This window comes from Epinephelus fuscoguttatus, linkage group LG11 (assembly GCF_011397635.1).
Source record: "Epinephelus fuscoguttatus linkage group LG11, E.fuscoguttatus.final_Chr_v1".
Lineage (NCBI taxonomy): Eukaryota > Metazoa > Chordata > Actinopteri > Perciformes > Serranidae > Epinephelus > Epinephelus fuscoguttatus.
In genome coordinates, this window is record NC_064762.1 from 42621860 (window position 1) to 42644466 (window position 22607).

Consider the following 22607-nt stretch of genomic DNA (forward strand, 5'->3'; position numbering starts at 1 on the left):
AAATCTCTGTTCCTGGTGGCTATGAGATGTAGAGGATTGAGGCATTGGAGAGGGGCACTGCCTCTGTTGGGAGGAAAAGGAAACGAGAGGCTGAACAGGGTTTACTGGTGGATTCAAAGGCTGAACACATGGACTTTGTGGTTGGCCCTCTGGTGATGCTGCAGGAAAAGTGGAAGGGGGCAAGTCTCGAGATGAAAGGACTGGCCTAGGTAGACCAGCTGAAGGAACTGCGGCATCAAGGACTGACAAGTCAGGTGCATAGGGCATGGCAGAAGAAACTGCAACAGGATGACAGCTGACCTCTGGTGGATGGGAGGATGATTGGTCTTGTGATTTAAACTGAAGAGTTTGCTGTTCTGCTTGAGAAATTGGCGTGTGTTACACACAGACTGTTCCAGAAGACTTCCTGCAGATGACTGAGATTTGGATGAATATTTGGAGGAGGAATGAGGAGTAGATGATCTATCCATGAAACGTTGAATAGCCTCATTGTCACTAAAATTTACCTCATAATTTCAACCTGATCATTAGGCACAGAATATACATACTACGTATGTATGTCTCCTCTCATGTCTGTATTTAACATCCACCTATAGACACCCATTATAAAATGAAACATCTGAAAAACATCATGAAATGTAAACTGTGGTTTTCTTACTGACTTTGCTAGATATCAAAATGAATAAGTTTTCTATGTCATATTATGGCGATTTGGTGTGGCCTCAAAGTGGAGTTATTTAATTTTGTTTTCTCGACAATCTCCCATTCATTTGAATTGGAATTTTTACAAAGTTTTTTTGCGATTTTCACAAAAACCTGTTTCTCTCTGAGAAAAGTCATAGCACACCATTACCCATCATTCCGCATGTTTTGTCATGTATTTTTATGTGTTGGAAACACTGCGGGAGAAGAAGTGTGCCGAAAAATCAGGAGGAAGAAGAATAAGTATAAGAAGAAACGTAAGGTTTTGTTGCACATTAGGCACCCCTAATTATTAACCAGTCAAGATCAGTGTGGCTGGGTCCATGTTATGCTGCAACAGGGCGTTCATAGGGCTCCACTCACTGTACCCATAGAGTCCAGTAGAGGGCTGGGCCTGTGTGAGATAGAATGAAGGTTACGATATTATAACACTAGTTCTGTTAGCACAGTCAGAGCATTCCATCTAGGGTCCCTGTCACTCCTATGCTACGCTTGCTGAAGAGGGTGTAGGGTGGCAGACAACTTTGTGGTACTGCCTTAATTTGTTGTGGTGTCTGCATGTATTGAGATAGCCATGTCCTGATTGGCTGGCTACAGTTATACAAGTTTCTGTGTGCAAATATGTGCTCATGATTAGGGGAGAGTGTTACCCTTGGAGTCCAGCAGACAGTTCTGCCTGTGCTTATAAAACTTGGGTTACAACATTGTAATACTTGTTCCCACCTGGGGTCTTTTATTTTGAAAGTCCAGCCTTGAACTTAACTGATAACTCATTTACTCATTAACTCATTAACTCATTAACTCATTACTCAGTGTCATCCATTTCCCAACCTACCTTTGGAGTCTGGAGTTGTTCCAGATGCCGGTATTTTTTGTAATTGTTAATATTACAGGATTAATACACAGAGACCAATGAGCCACCATGCTGCCAGGAATGATTAATGGGCAAACCTTTTTTACTAAATGGACCTGCACATGTATTGCACCATTCTAGTATTCTTTTTTTTTTTTTTTAAGATATTTATTGGCCATTTTCCCTTTAGTGGACAGGACAGGTAAGTGTGAAGGAGGGATAGAGAGAGGGGGGATGACATGCAGCAAAGGGCCACAGGCTGGATTCGAGCCGGGCCGCTGCGGCAACAGCCTTGTACACGGGGCGCCTGCTCTACCACTAAGCCACCGCCGCCCCACCTTTCTAGTCTTCTGACCACTCAAAGCACTTTACCACCACTTTTTACATACACACACTGATCGAGGCCACCATACAAGGTGTCACCTGCTACTCAGTTTAAACACTTGCCTGCACTCATACACTAATGAGATAGCCATCAGGAGCGATGTGGTGTTCAGTATCTTGCCCAAGGATACTTTGACATGCGGACTGGAGGATCAATGGATCAAACTTCCAATCTTCTGATTAGTGGAGGACCTGCTCTACCTCTGAGCCACAGCTGCCCTAATGACATTAACCTTTGCTTTTAAACTTTTACTCTGGATAAACTGAAAGGTGAATTCAAGTTTGATAAATAAATCAATATTTTTAGGCTAATATTTTTATTGTTATTCATTTGAGTAGTGTACCCATGGATGCGTCAGAACAGTGTGACATCACTGGTAGCTGTGGTTACAGGAATAATGCTTCAGTTATGTTTTCTATGTGTGTAGTTACACTGACATGATGATGCTAAATCGTGATGAGGAAAAGTTGATTGGTTGAGCATACAGTAGCCCAGTGATACTCAACTTGTGGCCCATGGGCTAAATCTGGCATGCAGTGGGGTGCCGAGTGGCCTAACGGCTATTTTCTAATTCACAATCAAAATATATATAGATTTACACTCGGGACTTTTTTGTACTTTGAATGTAGATAATGTGTCAGACTACACAAAAAAGGAATAAAATCACAATTTTTATATATTCTTTAAAAAAATTGCCATGGAAAGATTTCTGCTGAATCTCCCAAAAACCCTGAATCTCCTCAAAGCCTGGAAAGGCCCCTGCGTACACCAGACCTGCACGGGGCTGCTGCAACTGAATTTGCTTTTTGGCAAAGATGAGTGGGGACAGCAAATGTTAAAAGGCTGAAAACAGGCAATTAATTTACTGATAAATATTATTAATGTTCATAAATCAATCAATCAATCAATTTTATTTATAAAGCCCAATATCACAAATCACAATTTGCCTCAGAGGGCTTTACAGCATACGACATCCCTCTGTCCCTCTGTCCTTAGGACCCTCACAGCAGATAAGGAAAAACCCCCAAAAAACCCTTTAACAAGGGAAAAAATCGGTAGAAACCTCAGGAAGAGCAACTGAGGAGGGATCCCTCTTGCAGGACGGACAGACATGCAATAGATGTATTGATTTTCTCGACCGTGCGTCATAGCGAGAATCCACACATATCACATGAAACAGCAGAATTGTAGCTTTCCGACAAGACCAAGCACTTGTCAGTAGTCCAATGTTTTCACAGTGAAAAAAAAAATGATAAAGTTACACAAAAATTATGTATAACAGAGCTTTCATACAGCTTTGTACACACATTACTCTTGGATGGATTACTCGTGAATGTAGGCTCACACAGAAATGCCACGCATATCACATGAAAGCGCAGGACTAGAGCTTTCCAGTGATACCACACACATCATTGTGCTGTCATCCCATCACGCTATAAATCCAGATTGACTGTCTACAAAATAATAACCTGACGAATTTCTTTACAATCCATTATACAGAGCTTGTTATCATATATCATATACTCATATAGAGTAAATAGGATTGGTCCGAGCACAGAACCTTGTGGAACTCCAAAACAAACTTTAGTACATAAGGATGATTCATCATGAACATTAACAAACTGAAAATGATCAGATAAATAAGATTTAAACCAGCTTAGGTTAGTAGCTAAGTAGTAGAGCCACCGGATTATGATAAGGGTGAAGATGACGATTTGGAGATATGGATGTTTGCGAATATAGAGCAACAGGAAATGGACTCGCAGCGGTTTGGTAAAGTTTTTGCAACTGTGATTATTCCTAAACAGAGTGTGAAAGATAAAAGTTACGAGATGTGGAAGGGTGAGTATGTGCGGTTGTGGTTTGAGAATTTTAGTAAAGTGATGGATGCGGCACATAGAAAGTATAAGAGTGATAAAACTATGTGTGAGTTGAGAATGTTGCAGTACATGCGGGAATGTATGGCTGTGGAGTTTAAGAGAATATTTGCAATGAAGAGAATTGGGAAAAGTGTGAAAACGGAGGATTGGGTGGTGAGTGAAAATTGATGAGATGTTTTGAAAAGGCTGAAGTTTCGGAGTATGCAGAAAGGTTCTTGAAGTGCTGGAAGGAGCAAGGGAAGTTAGAGGTTTCTGATAAAGCTGATCCATTTTTTTGTGCAATGATTGATGTTGTGTTAGGAGAAGGAAAGGCCATGAGAGTAAGAAGAGAAATGTTAAGCTCAATGTAAGCTGTTTTTGCAGTGGTCGACCCAATTAATTGATGGGAGAAAAAAACAGGAAAAGGGAACCATGGGGGAATTTTCCCACAAAGGATATAATGGATGTGTGGGTTTTTCGCCCCCCACTAGCATTGAATTTGTTTATTTGTTATTTTCTTTGTCATATATGTATATATATATTGTTTTAATCAAATATATTCCTAGTTTTAGTGTGTTTAATGCTATGTTAAAAAAGGGAGGATTGTTAGGATGACGTGACCTAGGCACATACGTCATGTTTGTATTCATTGTATTGATTGATGGACAACACATCTGGATCTGGTTTTGGCAGAGACCCAAAGTCTGGATGCTAATGGATGACGTGTATAGGGATGCCACAGATCAGTTACCTAGGGAGCCCTGGGCAATTGCATAGGGGTGCCCTGAGAAAAACATTACCTAGGTTAGAGGAATGTACTGTATAATGGTTCCAGGTGTGGGTTTTGGCCAACTATATAAGTGTCGATATGTGTGTGACAGACTGAGAGTTGTACCTTCTCCGCAGCACTGCTATTAAACCGTCACTTGAAGATCAACTTGTCGTCTGTTGTGCATCTTTTACTATTTTGTCTCTGGACCAGAAGTTCTTTCCTATCACAGGGTTTTGAATTACTAATAAATTTTGCCAGGTTTCTAGATATGAGAGCAGTTCCATCCAAAATGGGATGAATGCCGTCTCTCCTAATAAGACCAGGTTTTCCACAGAAAGTTTGCCAATGATTAACGAAACCCACATTGTTTGCTGGACACCACCTGGACAGCCAGCGATTAAATGATGACATGCGTGTAAATGTAATAATGTCCACTAACGTAATAAACCACAAACGTAATAAAAATCTGTAGCATTTAATGTAATAAACCCACAAATGTAATAAATTTTCCACAAACGTAAGAGCTGCTGCCTACTACAAACGTAACACGTGATTTCCCACAAATGTAATAACTATTACATTTGCAGGGATGTATTACGTTTGTGGGGAAGTGAAAATCTTTATTGTAATAACTTCCCACAAATGTAATAATACAATGAATAATGGTCGTGGGTGCAAAATCCAGCTGCTGACTCTCCGCTCCGCTATCACACAACGGATCCCCCCCTCTCTCTTTCTTAATTGTTTTGTGGCATATAAATATCTAGTTCAAACAGATTTATTTCTTTGCATAAGCAAAATGCTTCTTGATAATGAGGATCATCTCTCTCTCTCTCTCTCTCTCTCTCTCTCTCTCTCTCACCGCTGTCCGCTGTGCTGAACCAAAAAAAGGTGTATTAATTCAGTTCAATTCAAATTCACTTTATTGGCATGAATGCCACAACAACAATATTGCTAAAGCACCAAGAACTGCGAAAAGAGTACCTATAGCACAGTACTGTTATACTTGCTGTGTGTGTGTGTGTGTGTGTGTGTGTGTGTGTGTGTGTGTGTGTGTGTGTGTGTGTGTGTTTTTCATAGGGGTGGTCAGATGGGGCCACTTAAAATCTTGGGGTGGCACACCAAAACTAAAAGCCATAATTTCAGGATTTTATTATACTGTTGTAGTATATAGGCTAGTAAAAAACCATCCGAAAGACAGATGGAAGGAAATGCCTACTGATATACTTTGGTTTATTGTGTTACATTTAGTGTTACTAATGATCTAATGTGCATAGACTAATAACAGTACAGATAACAGAATTTTGAGTTCCACAATAATCTTGTTTTATTGTGTTATGTATATGTGTTAGGCGATTCATTGTTTTTAAAATAGGCTAGCTATCCTTTTCCTTAAAAAGACACATATACAGCTTAATGTAAATGTGTACATTTATTGTAATCAAAACCATTACTGGGAAAAAGCAGGTACTGGCAGATACAAACAGAAGCAAGTACAGAAATACTTATATCTTTGCTTTATGTAACAAGAATTTCCCACCAGGGATCAGTAGTCTTTCTGATTCTGATTACCAGGCTATACAGTATGTTTAACAAACTCTCATATCTTTGCTTAAAGGGAAATTTCTCCATTTCCCTTTAAGGGGAAAGTTATTACAGTTTAGATTATCACCTTCCCACATATGTAATAATTTCCTGCAAATGTAATAGTTATTACATTTGCGGAAAATTGTGTGTTACATTTGTAGTAGGCAGCTGCTATTACGTTTGTGGGAAATTTATTACATTTGAGGGATTATTATATTCAAAGCTGCAGATTTGTATTAGGTTTGTGGTTTATTACGTTTGTGGGCTGTTATTACGTTTGCGGGTGTAACAGGCCTCCTTCTTCAGCCTGACAGCCTCCCTCATTGGTTCTTAGTTGACTCCATGACAGGCAAAACTTTCTGACCACAGCTCCTAGTAGCTGCCTCCATGAGAAATTCTTCCCAAGGTGGGAGTTGAAGACCTCACGGACAGGGGCCTCAGCCTGATGCTCCGAGTTCACCCTCACATATTTACCAGGTCTATCTGGCAGCTCACCACCAGGTGGTGATCAATTGACAGCTGTGCTCCTCTATTCACCCAAGTATCCAAGACACACAGCCGCAGATCTGATGATACAACCACAAAATTGATCATAGATCTTTGGCCTAGAGTGTTTGGGTACCAAGTATACTAATGAACCTCCCCCTGCTCAAACATGGTGTTTGTTATGGCCTTTCCATGACTCGCACAGAAGTCCAATAACAAACGCCACTCGAGTTCAGTTCAGGCAGGCTGTTCCTCCCAATTTCCTACCTCTCATCTCTCTTTCCCACAACAGTCAAAAACCCTCTCATAGCAATCCACAGTCCCATTGAGGTGACCCTCCATTCTCTGGGGAGAACCTCAACACAGCGGCGCTCAGCTGGGGGCTCGTGAGCATCCCCACACCTGTCCAGTGCCTCTCACCCTGGGCAACTCCGGAAAAACGAGAGTCCGGCTCCTCTCCAGAAGTTTGGGTCCGGAACCAGTGCTGCATGTGGAAGTGACCCCAACTATATCTAGTTGGTACCACTCCACCTCCTGCACCAGCTCCAACTCCCTCCCCACCAGAGGTGACGTTCCACGTACCCAGAGCGAGTCGGTGACACTAGGGATCAGCATGCCCAAGGCCCTGTCCATGCCTACCACCTGGCACACAATGCACCAGACCCTGATTTCTGTCCCTGCTGGTGGTGGGCCCACAGGGAGATGGCTCCATGTTGTTTTTTTTAGGCTGAGCCAGACCAGGCCCCATGGCTCAAGGCGCAGCCACCAGATGCCCCCATTCTGAGTGAGGTGCTCAAAGTCCGAATTGTCCATTTCATAAAGGTCTATTCATTTTATTGTTCTCATTTTATGCAAACTAGCATAATTATGAGACTTTTATGGTCCAAGAGCATAGATTTAAGAGACTCAATAATACCTAGCTACTGGACGCCAAGATGGCACCTATTCATTCCAATGGAGTTGCTCGCCTGGAGCATATGCCAGAATTTTTTTTTTTTTTTGCTTTCAGGTTTACTTCTGAATATGTGCAGTAGTGTTTCTCCTGCTGGCATCACCCACGAGTTCATAGACTTTTCATTTTGATGAAGTCACAGATTTTAAAAATGCTTTTCTCGGCTTGAGGGAAATTTTATAAATATAAAACCTCCATGGATCAACAATTTATTATAGAAAGAGTCATAACTGACCTTATGAATGTGTGTGTGAATGGATAAATGTGACTCGTTGTGTAAAAAGCGCTTTTAGTGGTCAAATGATTAGAAAGGTGCTATACAAGTGCAGGTTAATTTACCTTGTTTACAGTATGGGGTCTAATAATTGTGGTCTGTGGTGAAAAAGCTTTTTGGGTTGCTTATGTAAGGCTGAGTAGCATTCCCGGGGGCCTGTCCCAAGGGCTATTTTTTTCAGAGCACATTGAGCTAGATTTGTTTCCCATATTTAAAGTCAATTGGACTTGCAGTGTGAGGGGCACGGCCTTTACAATATCATGTCTTGAGGCATTAATTACAGCAACACCATATGTGGCCAATTTGGGTCATATTTCTTGGGAAGCATTTCTAAATCATTTCCATTTATTGGGCCAAGTTTCATGTTCCAGGTTTTTCTTCGGGTTGTAAACCCTCATTACTAATTGCCTGTTAAAAACGTTGTTAACCGAAGCAAAGGATTATAGCATTAAAATAGCATAACTGATTACTTTCTGTTACTTTTGGATTACCTCAATACTAAATATACAAATAAAGAAAGAGAAAAGAAATATCAATTAGATTACTTATTTGCACCTAATACTTAACTATTCAGCTGTATTTAAGAATTAGATCACGTGTTATAACAATAACAACAACAATAAGAGTAATAATTATTAATTGTGTTTGTGTTATTAGTAGTAGTACTAATATTAATGGTGGTAATTGTGAGAGGTTAATTCAGAAGACAGTTTTTCTTTACTTGGTGGTCCATAACCCCCACAACTTATTATTCATTTTATAAAGTTGAATTAAATTTGGAATTTCAAATCTTATTTCTTCATATGCAAAAAATATACTGATATTAAAAAAGTTTTTAGGCTGCAGTGTTATTAGAAGCAGAGTTAATGTTTAGTATTGGGCTGCATGGTTTTCACCACCAGGTCATGCCTATGACTGAGTAGCAAGATCAGAATAGAAGTTTGAGAACTGTTTTGCTTCTGTTGTTGTTACCTGCCACTGTAACGAGAAGACAGCCCCTAACTAGGCTGACTTACGCCTAGTCTGCCAGGGGACCTCCTATAATACACCGGGCACCTTCTCTCCTTCTCTCAGTCTCTCTCTCTCTCTCTCTCTTTCTCATGTCCTGTTACTGCATCTTGCTAACTCGGCCATACTGCATGTCACTAACTCGGCTTCTTCTCCGGAGCCTTTGTGCTCCACTATCTCTCAGGTTAACTTATATCGCAGTGGTGCCTGGATAGTGTGACGTGTGTGGTTGTGCTGCTGCCGTGGTCCTGCCTGATACCTCCTGCTGCTGCTGTTATCATTAGTCATATTTCTACTGTTATTATACACATATGATTATTGTCACATATGTATACTATGAGATATTAATATATACTTTCAACATATTGTACCACAATAGCCAGAATTATAATTATAATATTATTACTTTCATTAATGTTGTTGTAAGCTACTGTCATTACCGTCTGTCCTGCATCTCTCTCTGTCGCTGTCTCTCTCTGTCTCTCTTTCTGTCTAATTGTGTCATACGGATTACCATTAATTTATCATGTTGACCTATTCTGTACGACATCTATTGCACATCTGTCCGTCCTGGAAGAGGTATCCCTCCTCAGTTGCTCTTCCTGAGGTTTCTACCATTTTTCCCCCGTTTCAGGGTTTGTTTTGGGGAGTTTTTCCTTATCCACTGCGAGGGTCCAAACAACAGAGGGATCTCGTATACTGTAAAGCCCTATGAGGCAAATTATGATTTGTGATATTGGGCTTTATAAATAAAATTGATTGAAAAAATTGAGGATGAAGTGTTAAAGACAATGTGTAGGTAGACTTTAGAGTGGGAATATATGCTGGTTTGTTTTTTTAAGATATATTCTGCAGGATTTGGTATAAACAAAGGTATTCCCTCTCAATCATCACGTCTGACACACTCTCACTGCGTGGTGGTGTATTTTTCTTTTAACTTTATTGTGTAATGCTGTGATAACAGAGCAGGTGAAAACAGGAAAATAAAACAGTATAAAACAAACAAGAAGTAGAGGATGTAAACAGATAGAACCTCACAATCAAGACTAACTAAGAAACATCTGGTAGCACATCATCCAACATTCATAACCGCCAACTACTATCACAACTAGAGATCAATTAAATACTTTAACAGTGCTATGGCAAGGGGGTAACACTTCAACAATGCTACAGCAAGGGGGAGTCAGGACGACAGGTCAGCAGGGGGATGTCATCATCACCCCCACATTTCGAGATTGGGTACCAAGCCCTAGTAGAAACAAACAGCCTCAATGTAAGAGACTGAGACCAACAAGCTGATTCACATTACAGCAGAAGTGAGCAAAGTGGAAACCTGAAGCCTCCAACGAATCCCGAAGCTGAGTTGCCAAGTACCTTCAGATGATCTGCTAGAAGATGTGAATGCTGCCCTAAATACCATCTCTACAAGGACCATCACTGAGACCAACAAGCTGATTCACAGTACAGCAACAGTAATCCTGGAGAGGCATCATGGCCACTATCCAGGATGAAACATCCAAAATCCAGGGGTATATCAAAAAGATTGCCCCAAAGGATGAGCTGCTAAGTGAATGCCTCAAACAGCAGAAACCTGATGAGGGCAAAGAGGTGGAGGAGCAAACAACATGGAGGAACAAGCCTCTACATGGTGCATACCACTGTCAAGTAGAGGAAGCGGCTGATATCAAGAAGACCTTCCAGTGGCTGGAGAATGCTCTACTGACAGACAGCATGGAGGCACTAATCATTGGAGCATAAGAACAGGCCCTAAGCACAAGGGCCATAGAGGCCAGGGTCTACCACAGCAGGTCAGACCCAAGGTGCAGGCTGTGCAAAGATGCCCCTGAGATGGTCCAGCACATAGTGGCAGGGTATAAGATGCAAGCAGGATCAGGGTACAGGGTTCCTGTGGGACTTCAGCTTCCAGCCTGACAAACAGCTGCTGGCTAAGTATCAAGGGCTGAAAGAACAGCTGGAAGAGATGTGGAAGGTCAAAGTTGAGGTGGTCCCCATGGTAGTAGGAGCACTCAGGGCAGTGACCCCCAAACTGGGAGAGTGGCTCCGACAGATTCCAGGAACAACATCTGAAGCGTCAGTCTTGAAGTGTGCAGTCCTAGGAACAGATAAGATAAGATAAGATAAGATACACCTTTATTGATCCCACAATTGAGAAATTCCAGTGCTACAGCAGTCAAGTGGAAAGAGTCAGATTAAAGATTTCAAAATTTAAAAACTTAAAAAACTGGGCATGCAAAAAAAGTACAAAAAATACAAGAGACAGCAATAAATAATGAAGAGCAGTGGATAAAAAGTGAGCAATGGATAAAGTGAACATATTTAGTGCAAAGTGAAAAATTGTCTGTGCAAATAAACAACACAGAGGGGGACAGTTATGCTTATTGTGGTGTCCCTAAAGTGCCCATGGTGCAGTTTATTGTGAGCAGTGCTGGTTATGTAGCCTGACAGCAGCAGGCAGGAAGGACCTGCAATAGCGTTCCTTCACGCACTTTGGGTGAATCAGTCTATCGCTGAAGGAGCTCTCCAGAGCTTTTATCTCCTCCTGCAGGGGGTGGGAGTCATTAGTCCTCAGAGATGACAGTTTGGCTGTCATCCTCCTTTCTTCCACCACCTGCACAGCGTCCAGAGAGCATCCCAGGACAGAGCTGGCCTTCTTGATCAGCTTGTCCAGTCTCTTCCTATCTGCAACCGAGACGCTGCTGCCTAAGCACACCACTCCGTAGAAGATGGCTGATGCCACCACAATGTTAAAGAAGGTCTTCAGGAGTGCCCCCTGCACTCCAAAAGACCTGAGCCACCTCGGCAGGTAGAGTCTGCTTTGGCCTTTTCTGTACAGTGCAGTTGTGATTAGTCCAGTCCAGTTTATTGTTAAGATGAACACCCAGCAGTGGCGATTGCTCTAAGACTGCAAGGGAAGCTCAGCTTCCCCTAAAATGTCAAAAAATAGGTGGTCAAATATGTACAATTGTGTTTACATTTCATTGACTAAATATGCGCTAGAACGCGTTCAACTTTTGTTCAGAATCAGCTACTTATCACAGGTCACTGACGCGACTTTCTTCTCATTCATTCCCGTAGCGTGACAGTGCATTAAACAGTGTCGAAGCTCAGCATCCAAAGACTTCAATGGGGAAGCATAGAGTGGGTTGTTCCACTGCGGCGAAACTAGACAGTCATTGGATAAATGCTCGGTTTTGTCCCGCCCATCGGACACTCAGCATCTCTGGGGGTCTATGGGGCAGTGGGCTGGCCTTGGCTGGCCTGGATGCTGGGCTTCTGCATGATGATTGGATGATCTGTCTGAGGCTAAATCCCTTTTTGATTGACAACGAAATGAGCGAGTCAGCGATCTTGAAATATAAACACCACCGGAGCATTTTTCAAGTTTCATTCCGTTGTTCTGAGTTGATCTAGAGACTTTTCCAATCCTCTTAGTGACTTTTTCTTTGTTAAAAATGACTAGTGACAAATCTAGCATCTTCTTCTGGTGTTATTGGAGACTGTACTCGTGTTTGGAGACTCTAACTTCTGTCGCTCTGCAGTTACTGTCCCAATGAGCAGCGGGTGCTACTGTGAGCCCCTCCACTGTCCCAAAGCACTCACAGGCGGTCACACTAGCCTCGCGCAGCAGCCCCAGCTAGTGAGCGAGCTAGCAAGCTGCACATAATGGCAGACAATTTGAATATTGTCGACCGGATTTGGTGAAGCCATTTGATAGTCTTCCTTACGAGGAGAAACTTAGAGTTAAACAGCAGGGCAGATCAACACCTCAGATTGATTTGGTGCAAAGGGTGGGGAAAAGTGACAGATCTTTTCAGCTATCCTGGTATGACAAAGTAAGCTGGCTGACTGGAAGTGCTGTCACAAATAAAATGTACTGTTGGCCATGCCTCTTGATGAAACCATCTAAGCAGCCTAGCTCTGCTGGCCATTGAAAGGACACTGGTCCCACACAAGTCCCTGGAAAAGATGACTAGTTGGTACGACAGGGTCACAGATCATTTTCTTGGAAAGGAACGGAGGGTAGAATTTACGTATAAATAAACGGACACATTTTATGATGTAGGCCGAAAATGAGCTTCCCCTCCTTGAAAGACCAGCAGCCACCACTGACACCCAGGTACTTATAAGATGTCACCATCTCAATGTCCTTTCCCTGGATGTTCACCGGTGTTGGGGGGAGGAGTCTGCGCCTGCGGAGATCCACCACCAGCTCTTTGGTTTTCCCCGCATTGATCTGGAGGTGGTTCTTCAGGCACCAGTCCACAAAGACCTGGTTCAGTTCTCTGTACTCCCTATTGTCCCCATCTGTGGTGAGGCTGACTATGGCAGAGTCGTCAGAGAACTTCTGCAGATGACGGGGGGGGTGTCGTATGAAAAGTCTGCAATGTAGAAGGTGAAGAGGAATGGTGCCAGCACCGTCCCCTGCAGGGCCCCCATACTGCAGACAACCAAGTCCAATACACAATCCTGGGTCCTAATATATTGCGGCCAGTCCGTGAGGTAGTCCAGGATCCAGGATCCAGGATGTGAGGTGATTAGCCACCCCTATGTGCTCCAGTTTGTCCCTCAGAAGCGCAGGCTGTACGGTGTTGAAAGCGCTGGAGAAGTCAGAGAACATGATTCTCACAGAGCTTCCGGGCTTCTCCAGATGAGAAAGAGCTCTATGCAGGAGGAAGACAACGGCGTCTTCCACCCCAATGCCAGGCTGGTAGGCAAACTGCAGCGGGTCTATTGAAGGGCCTACTGCGGGGCGGAGACGAGACAGGATCAGGCGCTCCAGAGTTTTCATGAGGAACAATGTTAATGCCACCAGTCTGAAGCTGCTGAAGTCCTTGGGATGCAGAGTCTTGGGCACAGGTACCACGCAGGATGTCTTCCACAGCTGTGGTACTCTCCCCAGCCTCAGGCTCAGGTTGAAAATGGTTTCAGCTATCCCGCAGAGTTGGTCTGCGCAGGACTTAGGGAGCCTGCACCTGATGCCGTCTGGACCCACAGCCATCCTCGTCTTTATCCTCTTCAGCTGTTCTCTCACCTGACAGGTACTGAAGGACAAGCTGGAGCAGGGGGGCTGTGCTGGGGGGTAGAGGTGATGAGGTGGGGGGAGGAGTGGGGAGTGGTGAGATGTCCGGGGGAGCGGGGATGGGGGAGGTGTTGAAGCAGTGTGCCAGGAGTGTAGGTGGGGGGGAAGGTGAAGGTTAGGATGTGGGGGGTTGCAGCCGTAATGTCTGGGCCAGGGGAGGGGCAGACTGATCAAATCTATTGAAGAACAGATTCAGATCATTCACCCACTTCTGGTCGCCTCTGGCCTGGGAGTCTGGTTGTTTGTGTCCTGAGATGGTTTTCAGACCTCTCCAGACTCCGCTGACATCACTCTGCTGCAGCTGTTCCTCCATCTTCTTATTATATCTTTCTTTTCCCTGCCTGATGTTTCTCTGTAGCTCCTTCTGCATGGCCTTCAGCTCCTCCCTAGTTCCAGAGTTAAAAACTCTCTGCTTCTCCTTCAGGAGAGCTTTTATATCTGGAGTAATCCAGGGTTTGTTGTTGGAGAAGCAGCGTACAGTCCTAGTGGGTATGGTGCTTTCCACACAGAAGTTAATATAATCCATAATACATGATGTCAGACTGTCAGTGTCCTCCCCATGGGAATCTCTGAGTACCTCCCACACAGTGGTATCGAAACAGTTCCTCAGGGCCTCCTCAGCTTCATCAGACCACCTCTTCACAGTGCAGGTGGTTGCTGGTTCCCTCTGCACCAGAGGTTTGTAGACAGGCAGAAGATGAACCAGGTTGTGATCAGCTTTTCCCAGGGGGGGCAGGGGGGATAAGTGGTATGCCTCTTTGGTGTTGGCATAAAATAAATCCAGTGTTTTATTGTCTCTGTTGTGGCAGGAAACATACTGGGTGAAGGTGGGCAGGGTGGTGGAAGGACAGGCGTGGTTGAAGTCCCCAGAGATCAGAAGGAGAGCCAGGGGGTGCTGTCTTTGCAGCCTACTTGTAACAGAGTGGAGAATGTCACAAGCTGACTTGGCTTTAGCAGACAGGGGGACATACACTGCGACTATAATGACATGAGAAAACTCCCAGGGTAGATAATATGGTCTCATGCCAACAGCCAGCAGCTCAGTGTCCCTGCAGCAATGCTGTTCCTTGATAGTGATGTGCCCAGAGTTACACCATCGATCATTCACAAACACAGCCAGCCCTCCTCCTTTCCTCTTATCGCTGTCCGCTGTCCTGTGGCGGATCAGTGGGTGTGGGTGCCACGGCTGGGCACCAGGTCCCCGCACATGATCATGTCCATAGAAAAATAGGAGAAATACCGCTATGAAGAAAGTGGTCTTCATCTCCATACCAAAACAAAACGTAAGTGCTAGCTAGCTAAACTGAAAAAACTCAAAGTAAGAAAGTTAAAAAGAAAAAAAATTGAGAAAAGCTCAGAGAGAGAGAGAGAGACGGATTGGGTCAGAGAGAGCAAGCCAGGTAGTGTATTTATCTGCAGGGACTCTTATTTTACCGTGTTTGGGACGATCATGGGCCCAAGCCTTGGCCTAGTGATATGTCAAAATATTATTTAACAAAAAAACTATTAGTACTGGCCCAACTTTTGGCACATTTTACTCTGCATTACTAAGTGAAATGAATGAATCATAAACATAGATCTCACTGCCCCACAGGTGCTGCCAGTCTTGGAAAGGGAATCGGAGGAATCCTGTTTTCCCGTTTTTCCCGTTCCAGTGGCCAGGTGGGTGGAGTAGAGGAGGAGCCATTAGATTCTGAGGGTGGAGCCTCTGAAGTTGAAAATGTGTCATCAGGGGAGGAAGGAGCACCAGTGGCAGAGGCCGAAGTGAAGGACAAAGAAATAGAGGAGGATAGGACAGAGGTAGAGCCTGCCATGTCCCAGTCCACCTCATCTGTCATGGACAGTACCTCTTGTAAGTACTTTCAGTGAGAAACTTGGAGCTGGCTATCAGAGGGTCAAAATCCATCATACCCCATTAAATCTGCCTGTTTCCTGTAGTCAGTTTCATTATGTTCTCATGTTCCTTTTTTTTCTCAAAATGTCCCTTGTCCAGTTTCAATGTCCCCCTAAGCCCTCAACACCCACTGAGGCTGTAGCTAGAAAAGTATGATGTTGATATATCAGACTACCTATGTAGTTTCATGAACTGAAGTGTTGCTTTCTTTCTGTTGATAAGTAAAACTGCTATGTTAGAATAAATGCACCATGGAAATTACACATTAATGGGAGCTAGCACAAAATCTGATTGAAACCAATTTCCCTTACCTAAGCTAATGAACAAAAGGGTGTTTCCAGAAACACCAATCACAGATTTTTAAGGTCAAATAGTGAGTGATTTTTCTTACTCAAGTTAACCAATCTGGATACAATCCAAAGTGGTCTTGTTGATTGTCATCCCTGCATGATCTAATCTGTAGTGGTTCATTAGCTTTAGAGAATATCTCTCCTACCTCTTTGTCTTCCCACCCCTTTCTCCTCTGCTTAGGAAACCTTAGGAGATTTCTCAAGGGCTGAGATGCTCTGTAAATAACTTTCATCTTTACCAGGATCTAGTCATAACTGGAGTCACACACACATAAAACCACATGAACAGTCAGTCAGTGAGTGAGTGCCTAGATGTTCTTCAGCCATGCTATCTTTATAGTTCCCAAAACACATGCATGTCAATAGTCAAAATATGGCACTCAGGTGGTTTCTGCAGTAAGCATCCCTAAGACACAACATCTCTTGAGGCTAACAAGGACACTTGGTGTGGGAGCCTCCCTGGCTCGTAACCTTTAACCTACTTCCATTAGACCTCTGCTGTATCTAACGCTGCTATCACAGCAGGGGTTACTAAATGAGCAACACATATCATTAGGTGACAAGTTCAGTTTCATCAAAACAACATTATACAACACATGCAGAACACACTAGGTTAAAAAGGTCAAATACCATAATTTTCCATCACAGATGTTTTTGAAGAGATCTCTTTTTTACATGTTGTATGTTTGTATTTAGTTTTATTATGTAGTAAGGCTTAATATTGCACACATACAGAATATGTACAGGTTGAATTAAAAAAAAAAGACATTTGCCAACCTGCGAGAGTTTGCTGTCAATATTAGCACTGGTAATGCCCCTGTAAAAGAAATAGTGCTGCAATATCTGTTATGTATCTAACCAATAGACTGCACATACCTTGCATACTTTAAATTGCCATTAAGAATCATTCAGAAAGATACACATATGCTGACAGTGAGCACTCAAGACAATATGACTACAGTCCACCAGGGCTCAGAGAACTCTGACGGAAGATAACTTCTTTTGACACTTTATGCAGCTGGATACTATACTCTGTCTTTTTCTCTGTTCTAGTGGAACTGGAGAGACGCATCGACTTTGAGCTGCGGGAGGGCTTGGTGGAGAGCCGCTATTGGTCAGCAGTAACCTCACACACGGCCTATTGGTGCTCCTATGATGTGGCGCTGTTCCTCCTCACCTTTATGTACAGACCACAAGAGTCTCTTGAACCTGCAGAAGACAACTCAGAGACCTCATAAACTAATGCATGGAGCCATCACCACTGGGGTCACCTCACTTTCTATTCACGCCTTTTCAAATATAAACTAAATGCCCAACATATGGAACATAAAATGAAAAATGAAGCCCTCTTCATTTACTGATTTCTTAATTGAGATAAAACATATGGAATTCTCTGTTTGACACAATTTTTGAAATGTGAAATATTAAATATGAATAATATTATTTGATATGTTATTAGATTTACATTACTTATTATTATTATTAGATACAGGTTTTTGGAACTGCAAAATGTTGGACTTATTATTTTTTGTTGTCTGCCGCTTGAGCTCAAATTCCCGTGAGCTGGAATGAGCCAGAAACCTGAAACTTGGCCCAATGATTGGAAATGATGTGCATCAACTTTTATTAAAATATGAGCCCAGTCGGCCACATGGTGGCGCTGTAATTAAGGCTTAAAAATGACTTTTTTGGGAGGCCACGCCCCTCACACCATAAGTCTGATTGACTTGAAATTTGACACACAGGTCCAGCTCAATGTGTTCTACAAAAAAGCCTCAAGGACCATTAAGCTCCGCCTGACTAGATTTTTTGCTAATTTGCATAATTTGAAAAACAGTAAAGTGACATAAACTTTTACAATTTTGACTCTATCAACACCAAAGTTGGTACACGGCTTTGGAGGATGACAAGACACATTTCTATTACAAATGAGCCAGATTGGTCAAAAAACGTGGCCGCCACAGACCAATGAATCTTGGCTGTGGGCGGAGCTTAGAATTGATTGGCCATAACTCCCACACCCTTTGACCTATCATCACCAAACTTGGTGGGTGGGTCCACAATGAGACTTGGAAGCTGCCTACCAAAGCATTTTGAGCTCAGCCTATAGGGGGCGCTATAAATGCCACACATCTGTATGTCAAAGACCATTGGATGGAAGTACACCAAATTTGGTATGCATGCTCTAGGAGTAGCTATTAACTAATATCTTGAGTGCCATGTTGCTAGGTGAAAGTGGGCGTGGCCTATTCGTCATTAACCGTCATAATTTGCGTTTTATTAATTTATGACCAGCTGGAAGGACCTAGGGACATGAAACGTGGTACATGGACTATAAATGACATCCAAATACTGCTCAAAAAATTTGGTCCCAATCGGCCTTATGGGAGCAGTATAACATAGAGTGTAAAGCTTGAAAGGCTCTGCCCGCCGCACCACAAGTCTGATTGACTTGAAATTTTACACACACATCCTCCTGATAGTCCTCTACAAAAAAGCCTCTTGCACCATGAATGCCGCCCTTACAGATTTTTTGCTAATTTGCATAATTTGAAAAACAGTAAAATGACATAAATTTTACAATTTTGACTCCATCAACACCAAATGTGGTGCACGGCTTTGGGGGATGACAAGACACATTTCTGTTACAAATGAGCCAGATTGGTCAAAAAACATGGCCATCACGCACCAATGAATCTTCGCTTTGGGCGGAGCTTAGAATTGATTGGCCATAACTCCCACACCCTTTGATCTATCATCACCAAACTTGGTGGGTAGGTCCACAATGAGACTTGGAAGCTACCTACCAAAGCATTTTGAGGTCAGCCTATAGGGGGCGCTATAAATGCCACACATCTGTATCTCAAAGACCATTGGATGGAATTTCACCAAATTTGGTATGCATGTTCTAGGGGTGGCTATTAACTAATATCTTGAGTGCCATGTTGATAGGTGAAAGTGGGCGTGTCCTATTCGTCATTAACTGTCATAATTTGCGTTTTATTAATTTATGACCAGCTGGAAGGACCTAGGGACATGAAACGTGGTACATGGACTATCAATGACATCCAAATACTGCTCAAAAAATTTGGTCCCAATCGGCCTTATAGGTGTGCTATAACATAGAGTGTAAACCTTGAAAGGCTCTGCCCGCCGCACCACAAGTGCTTTTGACTTGAAATTTTACACACACATCCTCCTGATAGTCCTCTACAAAAAAGCCTCTTGCACCATGAATGCCGCCCTCACAGTATTTTTGCTAATTTTAATAATGTTAAAAACAGTAAAATGAATAAGCTTTTGAAATATTTGTGCTATCAACACCAAACTTGGCATGAGGCATCGGGGACAGACACTCATTTCTATTATAAATGAGCAAGATCGGACGAAAAACACGGCTGCCGTCAAGCAAAGTGTCCTTGGAAAGGGCTTAGCGAATATCGGCTGTAAAATGTTAAGCATTTTTCTCATCGTCACAAAACTGGGTACATATCATCAGAAGGGGACCAAGAACACACCCAAAAAAAGATTTTGAGATTGGTACATAGGGGGCGCCACCGCCATTCCCAGATATTCCCGTTTTTTTTTCCCAAACCGTTTTCCCATTGAAAATGAATTACGGAATCTTCAAAAATCACAAAATTTCAAACGGTAACTACCGATTCATACTTTCAGCTAGAAACTCCATTCAAACTGGAAAATATTCAGCAATTCCTTGACTTTTTACATATGATTCAACTTTTCAATCCCATTCAAACTTTCCAAAATATTCAGCATTTTCTGAAACTTGGTTATAATGGAAGTCAATGAGAAAATCCTTCAAACTCACTCATCTTCACCCACACTTCACAGACTCATACATTCACGTAGAAACTCCATTCCAACTCTGAAATGTTGACATTGCCATCGACTTTCAGTGACTGATTCATATTTTCCATATCTCTTTTAGTTTTTCTACACCAGCTGTTTAAAAATCATGACATTTTCAGCCCTTCTCAGAATTTATAACGGGTGTGTATTGCATGGAATGTTGAGAGTTAGAGTGGGTGATGTCATCGCTAGAGTGCACAGCACCTCTGAAATCATCAAGAAATTTTCTCTTAAACTCGCTGGTGCGGCCACATCATTCATTCTACATACACAAATTGTACACCAAATTGTAGGAAAAGCTGTTCCGGTCGCAGAGGTGCGACCGCTGAAGAAAATGGATTTAGGGTTTTGGCTGCAGGTGGTCTAAAAGGACAACAAGTCCATCCAACTGCCCCATTCACTCCCATGTTAAGTGAGAGCCCAAATTTCTGGAAGAAAGCAGACCATTCCACTTATGTCCATCATGGCTCTGGCCTCATTTTTCACACCACAGAAATGAAATTTACATCTTTGTGATCCGCATCCTGTCCTCTCGCTCACAGTGTGCTTTTTGTCGCTGTACAACTTACGGTTTTTCATTAAACAGTTGGAGTTTGAGAGGAACTTTTGGCTCAGTTTCTGCCTTTTCTTGGTGTATTTAAATTTGACTGTGCCATTGCCAACTGGTGATTGGCTGAATCAACTCCAGCCGTCCGGCCAATCGTCTGTGTGTCACAGCACAGTCAAATTTGAATATTCCAGCAACCTGTCTTCTTTGCAGTTAAAGCCTCATCATACAGAGGTAATTACATATGTGTCAGTCTGCCTGTCTGGGTCTGTCTGTCTCTGTCTTTCTGTGTCCATCTTGGACATTTTAGACTGCAGTCTTTTTTAGCTGTTAAGTTAAGCTGTTTTTTCTATCTGTAAGTGGACATACACACAGACAGACAAACAGACAGACATACACAAACGCGCGACAGCACGTGAACATACACACATTCAGGCATGCACACACACACAGACACACAGTGATACATTTACTGCTATTAATAATTAGCATATTGGTATGGGGATACTAGTTGGCAGCATCAGGCACACTCAAAATTTCATGTGAAATTTTCTAGTTCATTCATTCACTCATTCATTCATTCTTGAAAATGAAAATTTCATTCATGAAAATTTCAAATGCTCTGCAGAGATCAGATGAAGGCCACAGGATTTGTTTAAAGCCAATTTCCCAATTGCGTAACTTATATCATCAGGCCTTATGACCACATTATCATGAGATACATCGCCAACAGTAAAAGCATCACTTTTAACACAGTTAAAAAGCTCCATGTAATGTCTTCTCCATAATTCCACAATATTTACACTGCCACTTACCCCCTCCATACTGGAGGACAAAGATATTTTACTATGATTCCTAATCTTGACTTCATTCCAAAAATCATTAACATTATTTTGTTGCATCTTCCTAGCCAATGCATTTGCTCTCACATGGAGTCTCTATGTGAAAGTATTCCACAAATGTTATTACCATGTAGTCTAGCTGAAAACCCGATTTCAAGAAATGTGTGACTTGGAAAGAGTATGTATTGCTTGGAGCTATCAGGGACAGAGTGGGGAACGTCTTGCGCTACGGCAGATGAGGGTCACGGTGGGTGGTGAGGGTCACGGTGGCTGGTTTGGGGTGGAACAGGTTAGAACCCGCAGATTGCCGCTCGCGGCTATATTTATCATTATTTTTTGTTGTCTGCCGCTTGAGCTCAAATTCCCGTGAGCTGGAATGAGCCAGAAACCTGAAACTTGGCCAAATGATTGGAAATGATGTGCATCAACTTTTATTAAAATATGAGCCCAGTCGGCCACATGGTGGCGCTGTAATTAAGGCTTAAAAATGACTTTTTTGGGAGGCCACGCCCCTCACACCATAAGTCTGAATGACTTGAAACTTGACACACAGGTCCAGCTCAATGTGCTCTACAAAAAAGCCTCAAGGACCATTAAGCTCCGCCTGACTAGATTTTTTGCTAATTTGCATAATTTGAAAAAAAGTAACATGACATAAACTTTTACAATTTTGACTCCATCAACACCAAATTTGGTACACGGCTTTGGGGGATGACAAGACACATTTCTATTACAAATGAGCCAGATTGGTCAAAAAACATGGCCGCCACGGACCAATGAATCTCTGCTGTGGAGCTTAGAATTGATTGGCCATAACTCCCACACCCTTTGACCTATCATCACCAAACTTGGTGGGTAGGTCCACAATGAGACTTGGAAGCTGCCTACCAAAGCATTTTGAGCTCAGCCTATAGGGGGCGCTATAAATGCCACACATCTGTATCTCAAAGACCATTGGATGGAATTTCACCAAATTTGGTATGCATGCTCTAGGGGTGGCTATTAACTAATATCTTGAGTGCCATGTTGATAGGTGAAAGTGGGCGTGGCCTATTCGTCATTAACCATCATAATTTGCGTTTTATTAATTTATGACCAGCTGGAAGGACCTAGGGACATGAAACG

General features: G+C 42.7%; 1 protein-coding gene across 1 annotated transcript in view; it reads left to right on the plus strand.

Annotated features, from left to right (window-relative positions):
- The window catches only part of ddhd1b (DDHD domain containing 1b), a 94509-nt gene extending 72259 nt beyond the window's left edge, over nucleotides 1-22250 (plus strand). The window contains exons 12-14 of the mRNA XM_049590662.1: nucleotides 15574-15831; nucleotides 17277-17968; nucleotides 22036-22250. Of these exons, the coding sequence (XP_049446619.1) occupies nucleotides 15574-15831; nucleotides 17277-17461 (443 nt within the window). The 3' untranslated portion in view covers nucleotides 17462-17968; nucleotides 22036-22250. The remainder of the gene's footprint in view (nucleotides 1-15573; nucleotides 15832-17276; nucleotides 17969-22035) is intronic.
- The last annotated feature ends 357 nt before the right edge of the window (nucleotides 22251-22607 follow it).